General features: G+C 38.0%; 2 protein-coding genes across 7 annotated transcripts; one reads left to right on the top strand and one right to left on the bottom strand.

Annotated features, from left to right (window-relative positions):
• Positions 1 to 6,771: 6,771 nt before the first annotated feature.
• LOC137298460 (chromobox protein homolog 1-like) lies at positions 6,772 to 16,269 on the bottom strand. Of its 4 annotated transcripts, none has more exons than XM_067830731.1 (6): positions 16,168 to 16,257; positions 14,973 to 15,034; positions 11,129 to 11,291; positions 10,541 to 10,712; positions 9,469 to 9,569; positions 6,772 to 8,840 (listed from the first exon to the last, which is right to left on the bottom strand). In XM_067830731.1, exons 2-6 carry the CDS (start codon positions 14,977 to 14,979, stop codon positions 8,687 to 8,689), a joined length of 597 nt encoding a protein of 198 aa, XP_067686832.1. In that variant the 5' UTR covers positions 14,980 to 15,034; positions 16,168 to 16,257; the 3' UTR covers positions 6,772 to 8,686. The 4 variants fall into 4 exon arrangements, with proteins under 4 accessions (XP_067686832.1, XP_067686833.1, XP_067686834.1 ...); XM_067830732.1 differs by having other exon boundaries at positions 10,556 to 10,712; positions 16,168 to 16,245; XM_067830733.1 differs by lacking the exon at positions 14,973 to 15,034 and having other exon boundaries at positions 16,168 to 16,269.
• LOC137298459 (heterogeneous nuclear ribonucleoprotein A1-like) lies at positions 16,179 to 19,785 on the top strand. 3 transcript variants are annotated; one of them, XM_067830728.1, is made up of 9 exons: positions 16,179 to 16,570; positions 17,046 to 17,344; positions 17,451 to 17,571; positions 17,820 to 18,027; positions 18,173 to 18,277; positions 18,466 to 18,546; positions 18,653 to 18,892; positions 19,019 to 19,104; positions 19,310 to 19,785. In XM_067830728.1, exons 1-8 carry the CDS (start codon positions 16,559 to 16,561, stop codon positions 19,075 to 19,077), a joined length of 1,125 nt encoding a protein of 374 aa, XP_067686829.1. In that variant the 5' UTR covers positions 16,179 to 16,558; the 3' UTR covers positions 19,078 to 19,104; positions 19,310 to 19,785. The 3 variants fall into 3 exon arrangements, with proteins under 3 accessions (XP_067686829.1, XP_067686831.1, XP_067686830.1); XM_067830730.1 differs by having other exon boundaries at positions 16,252 to 16,570; positions 18,653 to 18,853; XM_067830729.1 differs by having other exon boundaries at positions 16,461 to 16,570; positions 18,173 to 18,268.
• Positions 19,786 to 20,625: the final 840 nt, after the last annotated feature.

Raw genomic sequence — 20,625 nt, 5'->3', positions numbered from 1 at the left:
ATTCAGTGTAAGGTACTGTACCACATGGTCAACACATGGTACTGAGTTAGCACATGATTGCATTCAGTGTAAGGTACTGTACCACATAGTCAACACATGGTACTGAGTTAACACATGATTGCATTCAGTGTAAGGTACTGTACCACATGGACAATGAATGGTACTGAGTTGACAGATAGTGACATTCAATGAATGGTACCTCATAGCCGGCACTTGGTACTGAGTTAACAAACAGTGACATTCAGTGAATGGTACCACATAGTCAAAATATGGTACAGAGTTGCCATGTGACATTCAATGGATGGTACCATATAGTCAAAATATGGTACATAGTTACCATGTAACATTCAATGGCTAACAAATGGCAACTCAATCGCCACATGGTACCACACTGTTAACACATGGTACCAATTTAGCAAGTGACACGGTCAACTCATGGTATCACATATTTAAGTCAATGAACTGAGTTAAGAAATGGTACCAACAGTCAATAAATGGTACCATCATGTCAACAAGTGGTGACACATTGTACCACATAGTCAGCACAAGGTACTAAGTTAATAAGTGATGACACAGTGAATACTTGGTACCACAAACTTAAGACATTGTACCTCAGTACATCACAGTTAAAAAATAACACAGTCAGCACATTTTACCTCAGTTAATTCATGGTGCCAGTTAACAGATGGTATCCACAGAGTTAGCACTGCCTTGTACAGGGATGCCAGTCGGACACTGGTGTATAATGTGGGAGGTCCTTCATACATCTTTGCAGGGAAGACCATTGTCCAGGAAGGCTTGTCTGGGAATTACCTGCCCTTGACTTCCAATTTCTTTACTTCCAGGAGGTTATTCTGGGGCATTCTACGGTGTTGGCGATGGTCGCAGGTGCTCGCACTTTCGGGAAATTACCAAAAGTGTATATAAAGGCTAGTTGCCACGTTCGACACGGACACATGCACATTCATCACTGGAGTTTATATCTTTCTGCCTGTCAATGTTTGATATTCCTTGACGCCGTCAGACCACTTGTTACATTCTGCAGGACTGTTTTTCTCTCACACTAAGACTTTTGGTGAGTTTGCTGTACAATATATTTTGTGACCCATTGCCTTAGATTTTGTCTCACTTGTATTGTATTTGAAATAGATATTATGATATTGACTTGTGACTTTTTATAACTTGCTCTCATTGCCTTAATACAGTATTTGAATATTTTTAACTTGTCGTTCTGTTTTGCTGGTTCACAGGAGATTTCTTGCACCTTTTGGCACACTAAATTCTTAACTGTAACAAAATTGGGGGCTTGCCTGGGATAGAATTCATTTGACATATGAGACCTTTTGTGAAATATTTTTCACATTTTTGCATTTTTGCAACAATTAGTTAATTGTGGAACCAGCAAAATGGTGTTTGAACTTGAGAAGTTTGTATTGTCCCCTGACTCTGAGACAATTAGTCAGTGGAGGAAATCAAATTTCTTGCAAATTTCTTCACATCTCAAACTTGATGCCAAACCTGCAATGAGGAAATTTCAGATTTTGAAAATTGTGTTGAATCACTCACTATATTGATGAGGGAATTTTTGAAGATGATATTTTGGAAATGGTGCCAGAGGAAGGTTCAGATCAGTTGGAAATAAAGAAACTTGAAATTCAGTTTCAGATTCAAAAAGAGGAAAATAGAAAACAGGAAGAATTGAAAAGGATGGAAATGAAGTTTGATATGGAAAAAGAAATACAATTGAAGAAATTGCAAGTTGATAGAGAAATTGCTCTGAAAAAACTTGAAAACCCTTCTCAGCCCTTAGATTCTTCCTCTTTTGACATTGCAAGGCATGCTAGGCTTGTAACCCCTTTTAATGAGAAAGAAGTCGACAAATATTTTCTACATTTTGATGAAGTTGCTGAAAATCTCAAGTGGCCTAGAGAGTCATGGACTATGTTATTGCAAACTGTTTTGAAGGGTAAAGCTCAGGATGCTTATTCAGCCTTGTCAGTACATCAAAGCTCAGATTATGAACTTGTCAAGAATACACTTTTGAAAGCTTATGAGTTAGTGCCTGAGGTTTATCATCAGAAATTCAGAAATGAGACTTTTGTAGAGTTTGCTCGAGAAAAGGAAACATTGTTTGGATAGGTGGTGTGGGTCTAAGGAGGTCACAGATTTTGATAGTTTGTGTTAGTGTTGATGGAAGATTTCAAGCAGTGTTCAAAGATTGATGACTTACATAAGGCAGCAATATTGGCAGATGATTATTGTTTGACTCACTGACTCACAAGAGTTCTTTTAAGTCTCCAGTGGTGTTAGAACAGGTTCAAATTCTAGTGGCAAGCAGTCACTTACTTTTCAGCCACTACCAGTGGTTCTGATCCTGTTCGTGCATATTGTAAGAAGCCAGGTCATTTGATTTCTGCATGTTACAAACTCCAGTTTAGAAATCAGGCTACAGGTTCCCCAAATGCTTTTGTGTCCATCACCATCCTAAGCCTTTCTTTCCAGGTGGTTCTGAGGAGAGTTTTGTTTGTGAGAGTAAGTCACCAGATTCTGTAGTTCGGAAGGAGTTTTTGCCCTTTGTTTATAAGGGTTCTGTGTCACAGAGATAATTCTACCCCACGGCCCATTATTATTTTGAAGGATATTTTGCCTTTTTCAGATGAGTCTTCAGCTAACTCAGATGTTTTGCTTCAGGGTATAGGTGGCAATTCTTCTGCTCCTCTCCATTTTGTTAATTTGACTTCAAATCTGATTTCAGTTGAGGTGAAAGTTGGTGTTCTTGACTCTCTCTCCCAGTTCCGGGTGTCGATTTGTTGATCAGTAGGCATTTCTTCCAAGACTTCTTTACAGAATGATACCATTTATGATTTGTCAGGTACATTCATGGATCATTCTTTGTGTGAGGTAGAGACAGATGACTTATCTTCAAAGAGTAGTAGCTCTTCAGGACTTCTTGATAAGTCTGATAGTTTGTCAGGTGGTGAACACATTCTTTCCAGAGTGCAGCTTATTAGTGCACAGTTTGAGGATGTTGATGTGCAGAAGTTGGCTAGTAAGGCTGTTTCTTTTGAGGAGGTTAGCAAGGTTCCAGTTTGTTATTACTACGAGGATGGTGTTCTGATGAGGAAATATAGGTCGCCGGATGTTCCTGCAGAGGATGAATGGAAACTGTACCAGCAAAGCATGGTACCAAAATTATTTCGAAAACATGTACTTCCATTAGCACATGAAAGTCCCATGGCAGGTCATTTGGGTGTAAACAAACCTTGTGAGAAAATTTTGGCGCATTTCTTTGGCCCACTTTGAGACAAGATGTGGCTGAATTTTGCAAGACCTGTCATACATGCCAAATTGTTGGGAAACCAAATCAGAGAATTCCTTCTGCTCCAATAACGGCTTTTGAGGAACCTTTCAGTAGAGTTATTATTTATTGTGTTGGTCCACTACCTAAGACTAAGTCTGGTAATTAGTATTTACTCACAATCATGTGTGCTTCTACCAGATTTCCTGAAGCAATTCCGCTTCGTAGGATAGTTGCTCCTGCAATTGTCAAGGCTTTGATCAAGTTTTTAATCTTATTTGGTTTGCCAGTTGTTGTTCAGTCTGATCAGGGCTCAAATTGTATGACTAAGGTGTTTCAACAAGCTATGTATCAGTTAGGTATTAAAGCAAGTTAAGTCTAGTGCTTATCATCCAGAGTCACAGGGAGCTTTAGAAAGGTTTCATCAAACTTTGAAAAATATGATCAAAACTTATTGTTTTGAGACAGAGAAAGATTGGGATGAGGGTGTGCATTTGTTGTTGTTTGCTGTCAGAGAGTCAGTTCAGGAAAGTTTAGGGTTTAACCCCTTTGAACTTGTATTTGGTCACAGTGTGCGTGGTCCACTAAAACACTTAAAAGAACAATGGCTCAATGACAGACCTTAGATCAATCTCTTAAACTATGTGTCTACATTTAGGGACAGACTATCAAAAGCAGGTGAGTTGGCCAGAAAGAACTTGAAAGTTTCACAAGAAAAAATGAAGCTAAGAAATTGACAGAAAGTCAAGAGAGAGAAATTTCCCTTGTGGTGAGAAAGTGTTAGTTTTGCTTTCCATTCCTGGTCAGCCACTGAGAGCAAGATATCAAGAACCATATGTTGTTGACAAAAAGGTTAGCGACACAGACTGTGTTGTCCTGATGCCTGGTCGTTGTAAACAGAAGAGATTGTGTCATGTCAACATGATTAAGACATATCATGACAGGTTAGAAACCAAACATGTCAATTGTATTGCCACACTCTCCCCAGTAACTGATTGTACTAAAGACAATTGTGAAAATGTTGACAACATTGATGATTGTGTTAGCAATGTGAAGTTTGATGATCTTAGTGATAATGTTTCACCAAAGCTGAGAAATTCTGATGTGTTAGCTCACCTTGATGAGAAACTATCACATTTATCCCCTGAGCAGAAAGTTCAAATGTCAGATTTGATTCATGAGTTCTCTCACTTATTTCCTGATGTGCCTGGTCGAACTGATGTTCTTAGCCATGATATAGATGTAGATGATGCTGTGCCTGTAAAACAACACTCATGTAGGATGAATCCAGTGAAATGTGAAATTCTGCGGAAGGAGGTGAAATACATGCTGGTCAATGACATTATTGAACCCAGCGACAGTCCGTGTGTTCTTGTGCCGAAGAATGGAGGTGGTTGGCGCTGCTGTGCTGACATGAAAGCTGTCAATGCGCTCTCACGAACTTACTCGTATTCTATTCCGAGAGTGGACGATTGCATTGATCGCATTGGTCAAGCTAAATATATTAGTAAGTTTGACTTACTGAAGGGCTGCTGACAGATTCCTCTCACAGACCGTGCAAAGAAAATATCAGCATTCGCTACAGTAGATGGACTGTATCAATACAAAGTGATGCCGTTTGGTCTGAAGAATGCTCCAGCGACGTTCCAGAGACTCGTCAACAATGTCACATCAGGCCTTGATCGTGCCGAGGCTTACATGGATGATGTCATTGATTATGACATGGAGTGGGAGGACCATCTGAAAAGGACTCGTGCTTTGTTCGAAAGACTGCCTGAGGCAAAGTTGACTGTGAGTCTTGCCAAGTGTGAATTCAGGAAGGCACAAGTTGAATTTTTAGGACATGTTGTAGGGCACGGCCAGGTACAACCAGTTCATGCTAAAGTTGAAGCAATTGTACATTTTCCAGTACCTCAATTTAAGAGAGAACTCATGAGATTCTTGGGTACGACTGGCTATTACAGAAAGTTTTGTCAAAACTTCTCAGATGTTTTATCTCCACTTACCAACCTCTTGGGGAAAAGGTAAAATTCCAGTAGGATAGCAATTGTCAGACAGCACTTGAAAAAGTCAAAGCCATACTCATGAATTCTCCAGTATTGCAGGCACCAAATTTTGAGAAAGCATTAAAGTTGAAAATTGATGCAATTGATGTTGGTGCAGATGCTGTCCTGATTCGAGAGGATGATTCAGGAATTGAACATCCAGTTTGATATTTTTCCAAGAAATTTGACAAGCACCAAAGAAATTATTCAACCATTGAGAAAGAGACATTAGTTTTTTTGTTACCTTTACAGCATTTTGAAGTATACCTTGGTACCACCACTTTGCCAATTGAAGTTTATGAGGTGGAATTTGACCTTACAAGGGTTCAATCTTGTGATCAAACGAAAGGCAAAGACAATGTTTGTGCTGATGCACTTTCCAGGTTATAAGTGTACAATGACTTGCTGATGCTGAATGTATGCATGTATCTGCATTTTGTCATAGTAATTCTGGAAGAAGTTTCTCATATTACTCATAGTGTTACATGTCATGTTATTATGTTATTATTGCTATGATTGTAAAAGAAAGTTTCTGCGAAACTTTCTTTTCCTCAAGGGGGAGAGTGATACGAGTGTGTATTTTCTGTTTATTTTGTTATTAATTCAGTAATAATTATTATTGGGTCACAACGCTTAGTGTTTTGAATAATAATTATGATGGATCTCATTTCGTTTTAAAGATGGTCAACATTTTGATGATTTTGGCTTGTCTGGGAATTATCTGCCCTTGACTTCCTATTTGTTTACTTCCAGGAGGTTATTCTGGGGCGTTCTACGATGTTGGCAATGACCGTAGGTGCTCGCACTTTCGGGAAATGACTTAAAGTACATATAAAGGCTAGTTGCCATGTTCGACATGGACACATGCACATTCATTCACTGGAGTTTATATCTTTCTGCCTGTCAATGTTTGATCTTCCTAGCCGCCGTCAGACCGCAGTGAATATGCTGACTGACGTGGTTGACAATTTTGCAGATTGATGATCATGCTTTTGATTGCAGGATTTTCTGGTCCAAACATGACTCAACAGTCCACTGCCAAATTGCTGAGAGCAGCGTAAAACTAAACTCACTCACTCAACTGCAGCAATACCGCTACGAATGTGTTTGTCTGTTAGATCAAATGTATATAATAAAAACTTATTTTGTGGAGCTACAAATCTGTTACCATTTTGTACGTTAAGATAACTACAGAGGACAATGGCAAGCTGGACCATTATACAGCTTTCTTGAATTTCTGGAGATAACCTGCAAACATTCCAGATTGCACCCCAAGTTTCGCAACACTAACATGGGTCATGCTATGTGGCCATAGAGGAAGGCTTTCCATTATGAGTCAGTAATGAGACTCATAGAGGGACAAACTGATGTCCTCCCTCTTCCATCAGTATAGGATCAGCTGATATGACATACCATAAAACAAAGTAATTGTCACTTTGGCATTTATTCACATATCCACAATGTAAATGCTAGTTTAGTTTGAGAAATCGACACCTCCATTTATTATTCCAATGAACAGTGGAAACCTGTAAGTCAGCTGTGTAGTGAAAGGGACACATTAAATAATGTGTTATTAATCACAAACACCTATCTGAACACAACCATACATTCACATTATTCAAAAGGTTTCTGTAACCTATGTTGTCAATGAGCCAAATGGTTAAGAATTCGTGTAATAATAGCCCCATTGCTTCTTTCTTCAGTTGGCAGATATTTAAACTTACAATTTAAACATTTTGAAGCTGCAGGTGCTTGCTTTCACAGCCTGTTTTGAGAATTCCTCACTCTTAGAAAACAGACACAATAATTCATATTTCATATTTATTCAGAAGCTTATTGTTTTTCAAATTTCCATTCTAAAAAATGTACAAAGATGGTGAGGGCCAGGTACACAAACAGGCTACACTTTAGTTTAAAATTTATGATCTGATCTGGAATGTAAATAATGCACCACATGAATGGATGCTACTGGTATGTCAACAGATTCGGTGTGTCAAGAGTTGTCTTTAACTTTTGTATTAACCAAGTCCAAACACCTGATGCACTATTAACATCCCAATGAAGTTGTTCTAGTTTCTATACACCATGCATGCTAATTGAGTCCAACCTGCTTCTCCAAAATGGTTCATCTAAGTCAATCAAGTTCGGCCAACTGTAATTGACCAGTGATAAAATCATAAGACCCAGGCGGTTTTGCCATCTGGGAAGAACTTCAAGATCACCAAGGGTACCAAATGCCTGCAGAGATGATTGAGACATACAAGTCTTTGACAACGTGAAAGGTATGTGACATTTTACATGATAAAAAACAAGATATACTGACAAACTCAAATACAAGAACTCATAATTGTGAAGCTTACATGAATGGTAGCGATAAGAAAGAAAAGACAATCTGGAATAGACTTGAAAACCAATTCATATCAACAATAGAACTGACAGCGTGGTCTAATATTACGTCTCCAAATACTTGAATACTGTATGATTAATGTTTTCAGGATATCAACTAATACTCCTTACCACTTAAACATTGCCGCAAAACATAATCAGGACAACAGGATCCATACAAGAGAATCAAACTTAAATTGGTCAGTAACTTAGAGTACACTTGAACTGCAGCATCTCAGCTGCCATGAACGCCTGACCTTCTCACAAGATATCTGCAGAAAGTTGAAACAGGTTACCGATTTCAATGAATGATGGAACATGTGATACATATTAGCACTTTCTTTACAATCTGAATGATGTATAAACAAACCAGCATTCTATGACATGATTTGAGTTCTTCACAGTACTGGTGGGTTCATTTGTCATAAGAATTTAAAACATTCTCCCAGCTTGACAATGTCACGGAAAAAAAAAAAGAAAAGAAAAAAAAAAAAGAAAAGAAAAGGAAAACGTTTTGAACACCATTAAAACACTGTACGGGACAAAATGCTACCAGATTGGTCAAAATTAAAAAAATACAATTATAACCGTCAAAGCCAACAATTTCCATCTTGAATGCCCTAAGTTGTTTTCATGACTGTCCACAATGTGCTAATAGAAAACTACTTTGACAGTTTGATTTCTTTGGTTGTGACAAATGATGCTAAGATCCACAGAAATACTGAGAGAATCCATCTTGACTTCCCTGGATTAGGAGCTTACTCCCACACTGCAGGTTTCACCTTTTGTCACGATCCGTGAAAATATCGTCCACGTTAATAATGACGACAGCTGATGGGGCAAACAGATCCATGATAAAATACATTCCCTCTTTCCCCATGGTGATGTTTAGTATCCATGGAAACGATGTTTATACACAATGAGTTTGATAAAACAATGACTGTCTTCAACTGTCGTTTTAAGACTTGTTTTCATCTTTTCCTTTCTCGTCATCATCGTTGTCATTATGTGTATGCCAAGTGAGACGCTCCTCGTAAAAAGCAATAACTATCTGTGGACACTTCACGTTTGCCTGCCTCGCAGGAACTAAATCTGCCTCATCACTGTCTTTCCTGTAAAAGAACCCAAAGACACTGACATCAATACCACCTTTGTGCAATGACAATTAATAAAATTAACAGTCAGATGCCAGATTCATTTAGTTGACCTTAACAATGAGCATTGGTTGATGGTACCTATACTCAATCCAAAGCCACTGTAGTAACATCACAACTTTTATCAAATCAACTTTACAAATCTTTAGGGAGTAAAATTCAGACTCTTTGTCCAGAACTGGAGATCACAGAAACGTTGCTGGCGCCTGGCTATGAGAGTGACATGCAAGTAATCAAATTTAGATAAGACAATACTGTGCCTGAACTAAAATGCATTCACTAAAGACATACAGTCTGTAGAGCCTGACCACCTTATCTATTCATACACAGAAAATTATGTGTGGTCAAAGATGGGACATTTTACGTGTGACAAAGTTTTTAAACAGTCATTTGACCCAGTGGACTACAGGTCCTATTCAAATGAAACCATATTACCACTGGGTACTTCCACCTCAGATCTACCTCGTACATGGAAACTGCTTGGGTGGGAGGTAGTAAGCAGGCACCAAAGACCTCTTGCAAGACTGATCAACCACTTGCATTCGAACCTACATCACTTAGTATTCCATAGTTATCATACGCTTACCATTTCATTAGGAACATAAGCTCCCCACTACTGTCGGTTGCTCCTATAATTCTCTCTGGCTGTAACCCACGGTCGAAGCCTCGAGGTTTATTGTCATCTTCCTGCAAGAAACAAGGATTATACTTAATGCATCTCTGTGGCAATTGAGGGTCTTTGTCATAAGATATCAGGGACTTATTCAAGATTCCAAATTTAGCTACTGTGCGGGTAATCAGGGCAAAATCTGGCAGCTTAAAGGTTAAAGGTCACATCCACAAATGATGAAAACACCAACCCCCAAACCATGTTTGACATGGATGAAATTGCACGAGGTCAGTCATACTGCATTGTGTCATTAGCAGGCAGACACATAGGTGTCAAGTTTTGTCAGTTACAGAGACAGCTTGTCACAATCAACATTTTCTATGTTTCCATAAACGTGTATCAAAACATTTTAGTTTTCAAGCTGAGCAAATGAAATTCGTATTTCCAATACTACACTTTCTTGAAAATTTGGTTTGCATATCTGCATATATGGGAGTAGTGTATATTTATTACTGCTGACCCAAGATGTTTGTAACCTCAAGAAACACCTTGTTCTTCTAATTCGACCATAGCAATAATCCTTCCAAGCCTCACTTATTGTGTTTGTATGACTCGCCTTCCCCGTTCAAGCCACACAAACATAATCACTATGTATGCTATGAACGCAGTGCAGCACAGCTGTTGATACCACTGTCCCCGCCCCCACCAAGAGCTGAGGGAAAATTAGTGAATGGTTTCAACTTTGATTAAGCGGATTTTTCTTGTGTTATTTTCCAACTTTATGAGTTGAATTTGCATTTTGGGTGACTCATTTCTCTGAGTCCATTCTGAAAGATATCAGAATCTGAAAAGTTGTGTTTTATGTTGCATCTGACCTTTACATTACAGAGTTGGATAGCTTCCAAATTAGAAAGTTTTTATTCAGTAGATATCCTCCTTTCTCATGTATTTATAGCACCATTAAGGGGCATATGTTGGATATTATATGTCATGTAAATGTATTATTATTATTATCATAACACCATTATAGCACTTTAACAAAACATACGGGAGCCGTTTTTACTTCAGCTACTTTCTTCTTCTTCTTAGATGAACCGTCATCCATTCCATTGGCTTGTTTCCTTTTCTTTTCTTGTTCTTTCTTTTTCCTCTTGTCTTCATAGTCCGCTATCAGGTCAGGACAATCTAGGTTTTCTTCAGGTTCCCATGTATTTTCAGAGCTGAAATGGGTACACTCCATAAAATCAATGGCACACTGGAGAGAAAATGAGTGAATGTTGGCATGAAGTTAGTTTAGTATTATTCCAGCAATAACAGAGCGAGCAAGGAAAGTAAAAAGGGGGAGGGGTGGGGAGAAAGAGGAGGGAGAGAATAGAGAAAGGAAGTGAACACCAGAATTGGGCTTAACACATCGTAGCCATGTAGGGAATGAAACCTAGTGATTGACATCCTGAACTACAATCTACTCAGGTTCGGTACAAAACCATCTATTAAATCAACATGTCTGACAATCATAACTGTCTGTTATGATAAGCCAGGGTTGCTTAAGCCAAATTCTAAGCCTATCTTCTAAATATCTAATTAATTACAACAAAGACATATATGTAATGCTAGCTGATTGCAGCAGAGTACTTACTCCGGATACCCCTTCCACTTGAGAAGGTATTCCTTCTTTCCGTTCCTCATTCTCCCATCCACAACCTTCTCCACAGTGTACTCCTCCTCCTCTTCCTCCTCAGCATCAATACCGTCTTCTCCAACATCCTTCTTTGTTTTCTTACTCATTGCTGTTAATGGTGCTGCAACATCCATACAACAAACTCTGTTAACCAAGTGGAATATTACTATTCTTTCAGACAGCTGATCCAACTTTGGAGTTAAATGAGTTTGGTTTCATGTCGCATTTAGTATTATTCCAGCAATATCATCGTGGTGGGCACCAGAAAAGGGCTTCACACGGTGTACCCATGTGAGGATCCAACTTGGGTCACTGGCATGACTACTTGAGCTACCCCCACTTCCCCTTTAGATTTGAGGTAATCCAAGTGAGGTCTTTCTAAATTCCTGATTAGATTACTTGCAAATTTCAAGAAGAATGGCTTGCTGAAGAAAGCTCTCCAGGTGGTAGATAATTGAGATGAGATTGACTTCAGTGATTTATAATATTTACTTCAGAAAATCGACTTATCTTGACAGCCTGTATGGTATCAAACTCTGACAAACTAATGGCAACATTTGAGCAACAAGCAATGCTCTACACAGTCTGATGTTTTTTTTAATGTTTATCACCTGTATGGTGTTTTGAAAATGTATGTAAAACAGGGCTGACATGGACATGAACATGAATACAATAAACATAAAGAAAGGAGATGATTTAGCTGTTTAAGATAGTAAGCTATAGCTAGAATCCAGCTACATAAAGGCAGCCTGGTCCAGACAAATCAGAGTGTAACAACACAGCTGGGTACAACGATTTGCAAGTTATCTCCAGAAATCTACATCAACACAATTTATTATTGAATAATGATTTTATGCCGCTTATAGCAACATTACAGCAATATCTCAGCAGGGGCTTCACACATTGTATCCATGTGGGGAGTCGAAACCAGGCCCTTGGCATAACAAACACTTCCAACACTAGGTCACCACACTGCCCTGCTTTTTTCACTTTCACATTGTTAGGTGCTCTCACTGACAAAATTTCCTGTTATCTGACTGGAAATTAGGTTTCACATTGTTACCACTTGATAATCAGCTTCTTATTAATGGGCTGAGTGCTACTGCATCCAGCAATAATCTAGCAACCCTGCCAAGTAAGAAATTAGACTTTCTCTTGTAAATGTAACTATTTACTTCAAGCAACTGGTCTGAAACAGATTTGCAAAATAATCCACAGTGTTTGAAGTTTACATACTGTTTATACACGAACTGATGTATTGTAAAATAAATTTGTATCATTGAAAAGATGCGTTCAATAAATGATGTAACTAAGAGAAAAATTGGTGAATTTTTATCAAAACTTTAGAACGTAGCTGGTCACATGCACAACATTTGCATATGCTCTTCACTAAACTGAGGCAAGATTCTCTTATAATTAATCTTGATGTTTGCAACTGTTTCTCCCAAGCTAATGCAGAAATTTACCCTACTTGTAACCATATATACATACATAACAGTGTTATGTAAGCAAGTGTAAACCTTTTGATGAGTAGTATACATGTGAGTGACATGTAGATCAAGTCAGAACAAGGAAGTCTAGTGATTTACATTTTTAACAACTATCCAAGGATTTACGTGATGTGAACTCCTGCATCCTATAAAAATTAACAATGGATGCAACAATATTCTTTAGGATGCAGAAAAAGTCAATATGTTTTTAAAAAAAATAATTCTTTCAAGTAATAACCGAATCTGCTACTAGCTGGGTTATGACGCCATTTGACTTTTTAAAATTGCTATTACAATGTGATGATCAGAATACAAATACAACAACAATAAGTGAATTACAATACTGTTACAACATTGTCTCAATATAATACTTAAAAGTCTGGGACCTCAATTTTGTTGTCCAGGACTCCTGAAAATTAGGAGTAAAAGGGACACTCAAATATAGAAATCAATGACTATCCACATTTATATTGTCAATCACATCAATTTGCCTCTTATGACCAACAAGTGTTGGATTCAAGTTCAGATTGATACTACACAAATGCTGGGGTACATAGAAAAGACGAGCTATTCTACAAAAAAAAAACTTGATAAGGCACCGTTCATGTAGTGGATTGTATATGTTATGCTAACAAGTCAATGTTCAGTATAGAGCATTTTTACCTGGATAGGAATTAGATACTGTTACCAACATCCTTGTTTCAGCAGTTGCTTTCATGTTAAAGGCATATCTCAAAAACAAAGGAAAACAAATTTTGACTTCCCAAATCAGCCAAAATACTATGTAATGACTGAATATTTCCAAGCTCATGCAGGAACACATTTCAATATGCTAAATATGAATTTCTATAGAGGTAACAATGATGCCAGTTTACATCTTTGTAAATTTCTTATTAATTTTTGAGAACTCTAAGAAGTGTGTAAATAATTCTCTCAAGCCATGTTTAAATCCAAGCAACAGTCAAACAAGTTTTCACAACAATCTCATGCCTAACTCTACCTGGATACCATGTATCCTTACTGATATTACTTCGTTATTGCTCATCTCTACCTAACACTACAACTGGGGAGGAAATGGCATGTATCTAACATTTTTTCCTCAAAGTTTAACATATAAAGAAATATAAGGATAAGAAACTTGTTCTGCAAGTCAATATCACTATCGCTGATGATACTAACATAACGTCATTAGGTCCAAATGTTTATAACACCTGTTCTTACATCGCTGCTTGACACGAAGCACGATTTGCCAGACATTTCTTTAAATTCCTAATGAAGCTTTGATGGGGGGTCTAAAAAAGTTAACACTACAACACATTTAAATAATTATGAAGACTGCATAGTAGCAATACAATGTACTAGAATACTGGCTGTTCTTAGACTACCAGAAGAGGTGAAGCGTATTTTCTTGTTTCTCTATATGGTTTGTATTGAACAATTGCATCCTTCCAAAGATATGGGGTTAGTAAAGGTTTCCAGAACCTCGAGCAATGGGCATATGGTTTGTTCAAATCCCCGCTACCCCTTTAGTTTTGTTCACTATGTAAATTACCTCTTTTATTATTAAGACTGAAAATTGCACTGCCAGTGTTCACAATGGTGTTTCAAAGTAACAGGACATTGGGTCCTGTAAGTTTCAGATGTCTGTCTGACCAACTGAAAAGTCACAGGACCCAAAGAATAAAGTTAAAGAAACATTTCAGATTTAACATTTCTTATAATTGGCATTGAAATTATTAACATTATATGATAACAAACATAACATTTCAGAACAGCAAACAAGTGTCAGATGCTGCAAATAACTTCACACAAAGACATTGTGAAATATTCAGTCAGACTGGGGCTGGCAGTTTGGTGATTTCTATCTGACCACTGGCGAATCTGCCAGATTTGTCAGAGGGTCAGACACTATTCGTGAACACTGCACTGCATGTCATAAATGGCAAGAATTTCAACCGATACTTGATAAATAATGGAGGCTTTACGCTAGTGTCAAAAAGATCCAGTAACATAACCCTGCTTCTTCAAGGGAGATAATTCCTCCAACTTAAATAATGTGTTTGGTATTTGCTGTGATTGTTCCTTATAACAATACCACCACCAATGCAGTGTTTTAAACACGCAATTTGTAGCATTTTCAAATTTAGACAAAGATATTTTGGAATCCTTAGATGACTCTTATATAATTTTAGTTAGAAACACACTTCTCATAAATTAATTACTCCATATCTTGTTCAGATATTTGATGGCCTTATTAAATATAACAAACATGGAACTGAAAGACCCATGTCTGCCTGATTATCATCATTCACCTGCCATATTGATGTTTCTTGGTTACTGGAGTGTTGAAAGGATTCTGGTCTCAGTTGTTGTTCTGGTTTGGAAGAGAAATATCAGTAACAAGCAGATTATTCAACAGTCAATATGGTAATAAGAATAAAGAAAACATGACCAAAAAAATGAAAGAAAATCTAAATATGAGCTCTGTATTCATCACTATTCCAACTGAAAGAGTGTCAGGGTTGTAAAACTAGTGAAGGTTCAAATCAGATTGCACTTCATGAGACCAAATGCTCTCAACTCCCCTTAGCTGCAAACACTGTACAATGAACTTATAAGCTAAAGAATCTTCAGCCTCTGCTTGTGGCAGTGTTGTTGATTACATGTTCCAGAAATAAGTTAATTCAAGTCCTACAGATTGTTCATAGTCTGAACTGTGGTGAGGCAACTTAAATAACACTTGTTAGACCTGTTAGTGACTTCCAGATCACAAAACATTGGAACTATTTCATATAGAGTTCTTTGATAACGTTTCAAAATAACAAACGACACTACTTTAATGTCGCTGAAATGAAACAATCTATAACATCTTTGCATGGCTGCATAGTATACTTAGCTATGTTGTAAGTTATTACAATTGAACCAACCTTTGAGTTGAGAAAACGTAAATGTCATGTGTTTTGAAGCTGTCAGTAAGTCGGCTTCTGTTTGTTTCATTGTTTTATCACTTATGAATGGTTCACTAGTCCATACAAAATCGATATCTATTAATAATTGACTATATTAAAATTACTTCATTTAAGACAGACAGAGTTATGGCCGGTTAACAGTTGTATGCTGGCTACTTTCATGTAATGATCCTTCATTGTCAAACACTCGTCACAAAATTATGAACTCTTGTATTGGGTAAGGAACATCTCAAGAATACCACCGATGCACATAATTGAAATTACGGCTAACATACAGACACTATTTGTGAACTTCCCTGATTTCCTTTTGATTCGAAACGTTTTCATTCAATACTGCTGAAAACCGGCTATTTTGTTGACAACGTGAGGCGCCATTTTGTGCGAGATGTAACACAAAAAGCATGCAAATTCAGTACCTATGCCTTAAAAGTATGTTTAAAAAAATCAAAATCTGAGAGAATGAATTCTTGGAATTGAATTATTTTCATTCCAGAAATTAGGCTCAATCTAGTTCTCCTTCAATTGACTTCAAACTTACATGCTTGAGACGTTACTTTCCCTCAAAGCTGAAATGCCGCGATTTCCTTTAACTATCTGCGCAAGCGCGAGACACACATCCGGGAAATTTTGGCGATGTTTTACGCGGGAAAACACCTCGGCTTTTTTCGTGATATGAACTAAAGTTTCATTTCTGGAAATAACCTGTAATTTATGTCCAGAGATGTAAGAAATATGTGATATAAGTATAATGAAAGGTCTGGTATTTGCTAAGAAACACTCGGTGGAAAAAAGCCAATTTATGTTGATTCTAGATGACATCATCGATCACGTGACCACTCCTCTGCCATTTCAAACCGGGCACGTGTAGGGAGCAGTAAGAGCGGTTCTCTGAGCTGAAAAAACTCGTTTGTAACAAGCATCTGTGGAAAATGTCTGGCGGTGTAAGTATCTTTGAGCTTTAGTGACCACTTTTATTAACATTTTGTGCCTTTTACATGAAGAATGCAAGGTTAATTTGCGTTTTTACCCGGACCCGCTTTCCGGCCTTTGTTCGCAGGAAAGCGCAAGCAAAATGGCTTCCTTTCATGACCTACATTAGATTTTGCGCTGTTGGTAAAAAATTAATGTCTCCCAACCCTTAATTTGTTGTGCACTTATTTAGTATTGTACGTATATCTTTTACAGATACGCTGTTTGTGTAATGTTAAGTTGTACGCACATTTGCAAGTGGAAATTAGTAAGAACACGTGATCAAGAACAAAGGGCGCATGTGCGCGTTGCGTTGATACTTTGGTTCTTCCTTGTTGCAGCTTGTGTCCTCACTTCTCACTATCACCATTTCATTCTTAGTTTTGAACTCGCCATTTGATTGTGTGTACATTTTGCTTTTTATCAAAATGTTTTTCTTTGTTAAAGTTTGGAGGTAGAGGTCGGGGAGGAGGAAGAGGCCGTGGCGGCGGAGGCTATGGGGGAGGAGGTTTCGGTGGTGGTGGCGGCGGATACGGCGGCGGCGGTGGCTATGGGGGAGGCGGCGGCCGTGGTGGTGGGAGGAGAAACCCCCGCGAGCACCCAACCGACCCTGAAGATGAGCAGTTCAGAAAGCTCTTCATTGGTGGCCTCAGTTACGAGACAACGGACGAAAGTTTGAAGGCACATTTTGAAGAATGGGGCGAAGTTGTAGACTGTGTTGTAATGAAGGACCCAACTACAAAGCGGTAAGTACAATTGTTATATAATTGTAGTAGGTTTTTTTTTATAAGCAAGACAACATGAACATCGGATGTCCAACCATTTCTTTGATTTTGTATATTTTGCTGACAGATCGAGGGGATTTGGCTTCATCACATACAAGGCAGCTGCTGAAATTGATGCTGCCCAGAACCACAGACCTCATATCATTGACAACCGAGAAGTGGAAACAAAGCGTGCTATGCCCAGGGAGGTATGTTGTTGTTCTGTTGCAGTTTTACTGATCTACGCATTGTCAGCTGCTGTCATGTTTGAGCCCTTATGTCTTAAACAGTTTACTTTCTGAACAAGAACTGTTTTTTTTCTGGATTAGTCATGCTCTGATTTGTTTATGGCTAGTGTTTAAAACCATTCCCCCATTTTCTGTGTATCTGCATAGAGGTAGATTGATGGCAGGTTGTGAATGTATCTCATAACATTTTTGTTCAATTATTTTCAAAGGATGGGGGTGGCTCCTCTCAACAATCTGTCAAGAAGATGTTCGTAGGTGGAATCAAAGAAGAGTTCACAGAGGAAATGTTGAAAGATGTCTTCTCAGAGTTTGGTGAAGTAACATCAGTTGATTTCATCATGGACAAGACAACAGGAAAACCAAAGGGCTTCTGTTTCATTTCATATGATGACCATGACTGTGTTGACAAAGCTGTCCGTAAGTAATGGAGAAACATCTTCAGAATTAAAAGCTTGTACAGATACTTCATACAACAGAATTAAGATGCACATTAGCAGTTTCTTGTCTAATGAAATATGAGACCCAATTTATCTACGATAATCAAAGAGACTATTTGTTACAGTGAAGAAGTACCATGAAGTAAATGGCCGTCAAGTTGAAGTTAAGAAGGCAACATCTCGTGAGAACCAAGGTGGAGCCCGTGGAGGTGGCCGCGGAGGTCGTGGTGGTGAGATTGTTATTTTGGCATTAAACTCTTCTTATGAAAGGTCGAAGTGTGATTTCTACAGTTTTGACTGAACTTTAAGACAATGTTAGAACTGTGCCCTTCTCAGACTTGCTTTCCTTGGCCTTTGTCAGAATTACATGTTGATACTATTGGCACATATACATGTAAAACAATTTAATATATTGCAGGTCGTGGTGGCTACCAACAAGGTGGCGGCTATGGTGGTGGCGGTGGCTATGGTGATAACTATGGAAATGGCTACAACCAAGGTATTCTTTTCTACATTAATGTAACTGTAAGGGGAACTAAACATTAACAATTATGAGATCCAATTTCTTTTAGAGAATGCTAGTCATGGACACGTTTCCATTTCAGGTGGAGGCTATGGTGGCGGTTACAACCAGCAGAGTGGAGGCTATGGTGGAGGTTATGGCAGCGACAACTGGAACCAAGGCGGCTACAATGATTACAACAATGGAGGCGGCTATGGGGGCAACCAGGGAGGAAATGGATGGGGAGACAACTCGAACTTTGGCTCCAACTATGGCTCATCGTATGGAGGTGGCGTGATGAAAGGTGGAAACTATTCACAAAGAGGATCGGGACCATATGGGGGTTAGTTTAGTTTGACCTTAAGTCACTTCGAAACGCATAGTGTTTAAAGGATTTTGTGGATCGTTTCTTAGAAATTCTTTTGTTTTTCCAAGAATGGAAGTGATATCGTTTTTGGTGCTGTTTCAGGCTCTTACGGGAGTGGAGGAGGTGGTGGTGGCTACGGTGGTGGCTACAACAGGCGCTGAACAGTATTTAGACAACATGGATTTTCTGTAAGTACTTGGAAATGTTAATCTCATGATGATCTAATTAAATGAGTTATAAAAAGAATCAATTCCAAAGTTACTTCTGTAGCTTTTCTTGAAGATCAATCAAATAACAGTGTCTAGTTTAAATCACTTGTTCTACAATTACCATGAATGTATGCTTTTGCTATGCCCTAATAACTAGGTATTTTGTTCTCTTAAATATATATAGGTAGGCTCAGTGAGTGAAAATATCACAAGAAATGCAGACAGGCAGATATCGAGTATCCATAGCTACCAGTTACCTTAGCAACCAGTCTACAAAGTGAACTAGATGCCCTTATCAGGGCATTAGGGTGACAGGTAGCCATGAATGAACCTGAGTAAGTGCCCTGGGCTCTAAAATAGACTTCAAAGGACTCTTACACATCTACGTAGATAATCTAAGAAGATATATAGAAGGAAGGAGTTGGAGTCTAGCTGATATTAACCTACGACTGCAGGTTATTGGATATATTCTTCCCATCGAGCCCACAGGAAACTACCAACCAGCTCTTGTACATAGATGTCGTCTTCAAAGATCCTGTTATGTTTTAACTTCATTTCATGTCACACTGACGTTGTCATATTTTATATTCTGTCCGTGTCGTATTGTAACATCATTGTATGTTTGGTATCATCATGAGAATAAATTTGTATAGAAATATGCCACTAAGTCTCATTTTCCTAAGTTGCCAGAAACTTTGACAACTTCCCCATGAAGTTCCATACTCTGGAAGATTTGTTCTGTGTTGATTGGTAGGGCAAATGTTTGGAGTTAATTGCTTGAATGTCTGAAAGCAAATGAGGACAAGCAAACCTGTAGACAAATCGAAAGTCTTATCTTAGTATGAAGAGAATGTATTGACAGTTATTGCCATTTAGTATCACTTAGACTTTATTAAGTTATTTGCTTGGTTACTCAGCAAATGTTACAAATTTGTTTTAATTTAGAATTGAATTTAAAATTTATAAATTGTTAATACATACTCAAGACATTATGAATTCCAAGATAGGAAATTATAATGTATGATAAGACTTTGCTGATGATGGCTTTTTGAGCTATAGGATTGATCATGTTATAGTAGATGGGAAAGGATGGAAATAAACAATTCAAATGGATCTGAATTTCACTTAAATGAGGTACATTGTCATTGTAGGACCTCCTGTGATGCCAAATTAGTTGGACCTAACTATTTCGTAAAGGCTAGTTTGCCCTATCACATGCTTTCATGATCACTCCTTGTGTCTTCAGATGCTAGTCAATATATTTGAAATTTTTACTCGAAAAAATATGTTACTGCCCATAAACCTTTGCATGCTTTACAAAACATGTTTGTTGAATCTTGGAATAGTTTGTGAAGAGAACTTGCTGAATGTGGTGTTAGTCCATTTAATAGTACAGGTCCCGAGTACGATGTCCCTAGTAATCCTTGTAGGTGGAGGTAAGTTGAAAGTTCTGCTCAACATTCTTCAATACAACTACTACATACTAAAGCTGACAACTAG

This window comes from Haliotis asinina, chromosome 10, assembly GCF_037392515.1.
Source record: "Haliotis asinina isolate JCU_RB_2024 chromosome 10, JCU_Hal_asi_v2, whole genome shotgun sequence".
Classification (NCBI taxonomy): Eukaryota; Metazoa; Mollusca; class Gastropoda; order Lepetellida; family Haliotidae; genus Haliotis; species Haliotis asinina.
The sequence above is the reverse complement of the archived record's forward strand: the minus strand, read 5'-3'. Positions and strand labels throughout refer to the sequence as shown.

What these genes read in the sequence shown, in the direction of transcription:
- LOC137298459 (XM_067830728.1), top strand. An exon ending in AAGGACCCAACTACAAAGCG is followed by an intron (nt 17,345 to 17,450) that starts GTAAGTACAATT and finishes TTTTGCTGACAG; the next exon opens with ATCGAGGGGATTTGGCTTCA. An exon ending in TGGCCGCGGAGGTCGTGGTG is followed by an intron (nt 18,278 to 18,465) that starts GTGAGATTGTTA and finishes AATATATTGCAG; the next exon opens with GTCGTGGTGGCTACCAACAA.
- LOC137298460 (XM_067830731.1), bottom strand. An exon ending in CTGAAGTAAAAACGGCTCCC is followed by an intron (nt 9,570 to 10,540) that starts GTATGTTTTGTT and finishes TGTTTCTTGCAG; the next exon opens with GAAGATGACAATAAACCTCG. An exon ending in CTTATGTTCCTAATGAAATG is followed by an intron (nt 8,841 to 9,468) that starts GTAAGCGTATGA and finishes GTTCTTTTACAG; the next exon opens with GAAAGACAGTGATGAGGCAG.